Source organism: Pediculus humanus, genomic scaffold (assembly GCF_000006295.1).
Source record: "Pediculus humanus corporis 1103172107538 genomic scaffold, whole genome shotgun sequence".
In the NCBI taxonomy this organism is placed as follows: domain Eukaryota; kingdom Metazoa; phylum Arthropoda; class Insecta; order Psocodea; family Pediculidae; genus Pediculus; species Pediculus humanus.
Window position 1 is genome coordinate 84741 of NW_002987154.1, and position 5271 is coordinate 90011.

General features: G+C 20.9%; 1 protein-coding gene across 1 annotated transcript in view; it reads right to left on the reverse strand.

Moving 5' to 3' along the window:
- Positions 1 to 2887, reverse strand: part of Phum_PHUM188260 (RAC protein kinase DRAC-PK85, putative) — a gene marked incomplete at both ends in the record, with an annotated part of 5382 nt that extends 2495 nt beyond the window's left edge. Inside the window, one exon of the mRNA XM_002425213.1 lies at positions 2681 to 2887. Within this exon, the coding sequence (XP_002425258.1) occupies positions 2681 to 2887 (207 nt within the window). The remainder of the gene's footprint in view (positions 1 to 2680) is intronic.
- Positions 2888 to 5271: the final 2384 nt, after the last annotated feature.

Consider the following 5271-nt stretch of genomic DNA (forward strand, 5'->3'; position numbering starts at 1 on the left):
ACCTGATATCGATTTTGATAAAAAAAAAAAACAAAAAATGTTTAGCAAGAAAAGATTTTCACGATTGTTATCGTGTCATTAGAAAATCGTACGCACGTTTTCATTGTCAAAAATTTTCTTTTTTTTTTTTTTTTTGATTCCGACACTGACAACGAATTTCTTACCTAATAAATATTTAAAAACAATAAAAAAAAAAAAAAATTATGCCAAGTTGATTGTTTAATTTTTTTGCGAAACATCAGAGAAAATTTTTTTTTTTTTCTTTACATTTTCCCTAGCGAAAAACAAAAAATTGGTAATAATAATAATAATAATAATAGAGTGTGTGACACGAAATCAAATATGGCGTGTCTGTAAAAAATTTTCGCGTGTAACAAAAAAAATACAATTTTAGGGAAAATTTCATTTTTTTTTTTGGTGCTGACAAAAAAAAAAAACTTTGAGAATCAACATTAAATAAAAATGAAAAAACATTTTGTTGTTTGTTGTTTGTTTTTTGTTTTTGTTACCAAACGATACCGTTATTACAGTTTGGAAAAAAAACAAAATGAATTATATATATATATATATATATATATATATATATATATATATATATATATATAATAAAATAAAAAAAACTGTATAAGAGAGAGAGAGACAATGTTTAAGTTTAAATAAATTTACCGGACGAGTAACACGAGGGAGAAACAAACAAACAAGCAAACAAACAAGCACACAAACAAACAAACGAACTCAAAAATAAAAAAATTTTTAATATTTTTTTTTTATGTTCATTTTTTTTTTTTTTTTTTAATAAAAACGTTTAAATTTTTTCTTAAAGAGTGAGTGAGAAAGAGAGTAAGAGAGATAGAAAAACGTAAAAATAATTTTCATTCAAAGCCAAAGACTTTTTATAAAAAAAAAAATTTTTTTTAATTTTATTTTCTTTTTATTTTTCACGGCAAAAATAAAATCAATAAGTATAAATAAATAAATAAATAATATACAACATTTGCCAAAAAATAATTAAATAAAAATCACACAAAAATTAAAAATATTTAAAATTTTTGTTTTTATTTATTTATTTGCTCACTCTCTTTCTCTCTCTCTCTCTCTCTCTCTCTCGCTCACTCCCTCATTCATTCATTCATTCATTCATTCGTTTTATAATGTGAAAATTCTTTTTAAATTAATAACAATAATGATAATAAAAAAAAAAAACAATAAAAACAAAAACGAAAACAACAAAGATGATGATGATGAGAATGATGATGATTGTTATTATTATTATTATTAATTTCATTACTTTTACCGGGTTAGAGAGAGAGAGAGAGAGAAAAGATAATTTAATATTAAATCCAATAAAACGTTTTCTTTTTTTTTCTCTAAGTAGTTGCTGACCTAAAAAACTTGTTTTCCTTTTTTTTTTTTATTTTTTTTTTAAAACATTTAATAAGGGTGTTTCCAATATAGAAAATTATTTACAATACCGGAGGATTTTATTTTTGATTCAAGGTTAACTTCTGAATATTTTTTTTTTTGCTATTTTAGTTTTGGCTAAAAATATTTTTATTGGTACCCACGCTAGCTACATTTTAGAAAAAATAAAATCAATAAAAAAAAAAATAAAAAAATAAAAAGATATTTTTTGCTTTGTGATTATACATTGTTTGCACTTGAAAATTTTTTTCCTTATTTTTGATATTTTAATAAATAAATAAATAATTATTAATGTTGAAAATATGTGTGTGTGTGTGTGTGCGACAATGACCACACCATCAATTTTCTCGATATTAAATTTTTTAAACAATACCTTTCATTGAAATTAAAAAAATTTTTTTTTTTTTTTTCCTATTCTTCTTTATGAAAATTAAATCGAACATAAAAAAAAAAAATTAAATGAATGAAATGATGGTTATGAAAGAAATAATTTGACTATTGAAATTGTTATCATACTCATATTATCATTATTATTGAGATATATTCATTTTTGAAAAAGAATAATGAAATCTAAACGATATTAAATAACAAAATGAAAATGCAAACATGTAAAAATTTTTTTATGTTTTTTCAATTGTCATTATCAATACATAAATTAGGCCAAATTAATTGATTAAAATTAAAAAAAAATTGTTATTAACTTTTGTGTACAATCATCCACATCGAGTGTCAATATAATTAATTAAAATAAAAAAAATTTGTCGGTTGTTTTCCCCCTCTTCCCCCCACACACACACTTAAACCCAACCTATTTTAATACAAAAATAAATAATATCGAAACAGAAAGAAGTGACATTGTTGAGAAATTTTTAATTCCAAAGATTTTCAAACTCGAGAAAACAAAACAAAAATTCGAATTGAATAATTACGAGAAGAAATCGAGAAGAAAATTAAAATAAATAAGAACCCTCTCCCAAACAGGAATAATAATTTGCTAATACTTTAATATATGAAATCATGTATGTTATTTAATATACCATCATGCATCATAAATTATTTGCTTACACAACACATAATAATAATAATAATTATTTTTATTTGATTAAGTAAAATAAATAAATAAATGACTAAGGTAAATCATGTTTTCATTTTTTTTTTTTTTTTTTTTTAAATTAATAAGTGGTGCATACACATAAATTAATAACCTAACAAGGAAATTAATAATGATATGATATAAAAAAGTAATGAAAAATTTTACCTCCTGAAACAAATGAGCTTTTGATACTTCATCCAATTTAGTCTTATCAATAACTTTAACAGCAACTTTTTCTCCAGTAAAAACGTGACGTGCCAATTTAACGACAGCAAAATGTCCACGGCCTAAAGTTTCTTCAAGATCGTATAGTCCAGCTATTTTACCGTCGTAACTTTTTTTGGCAGTATGCATTTTGACACTGTAACACATTTACAACATTAAATCCTTTCTATATTTTTTGTTTTTTTTTTTTTTTTCAAAATATAATTTCAATATCACACTCTTAAAAATTATTTTTTTATTTTAAATCCGGCAACGACATCACATCAAATTTTTTTTTTTTTTTTTTTTTAATATTTAAAACAATCACGAAAGCAATAAATAAATAAAAAAATCTTATTCTCATTAATTTGTTAATATTAATAATAATAATAAAAAAAACAATTTAATTAATATATGTACAATAATTTAAAAAAAAAAAAGTTTAAAAAAAAAAGAAATTTTCCATATAAAATACTAGAATGACGACGCCATTTTGATCAAAATATTTACCTTCAGGAATTTTTTTTTTTTTTTTTTTTTTTATCTTCAAAAAAATTACCAGCAATTATATTATGAGAAATTAATTTAAATTGATCGTTCCATTGTTCGTCCAACATTAAAACAGATGTTTTTATTTAAATTTAAATTTACGTGAAAAAATCATTATTGATAAAAAAAATAAATATCTATAACCGATTAATTATAATACGAAAAAAAAAAAAAATATAATGATAATAATAATAATAAGACACTATAAAAAAACTAGTTTTCCCATTTTAACATGTGCACTACGCAGGCTTGTTAATTCGCAGAACAGTACCTTCCTCATTCATTACCCCTCTCTAACTGATTCTCCTTTGTGGTTTTTTTTAAAAAATTTTTCAAAATGGCCGTTTCCGGTTTGTTATTTTTTATTTATATTTGAACTTTTTTCAATTTAATTTAACTTATTTTACATTTATTATTAGTTTTGGTTTTTTTTATTAGATTAAAATTTTGTTCACCGTGCAGGGCGGGAGAGAGGGAGGGAGGGAGCGTTATTAGCCTCCATCTCTCATGATTATTTAAAATAAAAAATGTTTATCACACACACACACACACAAGATATGGAAACTCATTCAATGAATCAAAAATCAACTTTAACTAATTTAAAAATTATTTTTTACACTATATTGGCTGTAATTATTTGCAATTTTATTCTTTTATTGCTTAAGGTTAATTCAATGGTTTAAACTATTAACCTTTTTCTCATTTTTTTTTTCTTTTTTTGCTGTCTTTCCTTTCTTTCTTTCTTTAATAAGTTAATAATGTGAAAATGTGTGCAAATTCAACATTGATTTTATTTTATTATTTTTTTATTAATTAACTTGTGTAAATATTTTGTTTTTATTAATATTATTTGTTTTTTTTGTTTCAAACACACATTTAACACACATGTAATTTAATTGACACTACGATTGTAAATAATTTTTTAATTTCACAAGTAACACTTATTATTAATAATTTATTTTTTGTTAGTTGTAACATCTTATGTTATTGTAACTAATTAACTATTTATGTAAATAATAATCATGTTAATTTTTATTAATGTAATTGTATAACAATCACATTAACCCAAACTTTGATTAATCGATTTATAATAAAATAAGTAAGCAGTTGTTTAATTACATTTTACATTGTTTAATTTATTCAAGTACTTACGACTCAATGGATGATTAAATTTTTAATATTTTCCTACATAAAAAAAAAAAAAAAATTTTGTTTCTTTTGTGAAGGGTTGAACCCTTTCAACATCGATGAAAATAACAAAACTTATAAATAGGAATCGATGAAAACATTAAATGGAAATAAATTTTTAGCAAGGAGGTGAAAATTATTGTTTATTAGATTTTAAAATAATTATCTCCTATTCGTTTAAGTTATTTATAGTTTTGAATTTTAAATATCAAGTCATTAACTTTTTTTTTCTATCCTTATTTTATATTTTAAATTTAATTTAATACTTTTTCCTACGCATTTTAATACTGAATGACGTATATAATTAAATTTATTAATAAAAATATATATTTTATTTACAGTAACATTGTTTGAATCATTGTTTTCAAAATCAATAACGTAATTAATATCTTAATTTTTTTTATTTATTTATGAGTAATTAACTATTATCTTCCCCCCCACGTGCATAAATTATCATTATTATTATTATTAATTTAAAACAAAAGGAGGAAAAAACTTAACATTTAATATTACCGATATATATATATATTTATAATATTTTAAAAAAAAAAAAAATATATATATATTTACAAAAAAAAAAAAAAATTTATTTTATTATCATTATCATTTCGATAAACAAATAATAATAATAATAATAATCCATTAAAATGGGATTTAACGTTTAATAAAAATTATTATAATAATACAAAAAAAAAAAAAAAAAATAATAATAAAAAAGAAACAAAAACTTAAACCCTTGAAATTTTTATTTTTTGACCCAATCAACAATAGGCTATTAAATACATATAAACAAATATATGTACACAATTTTTTAA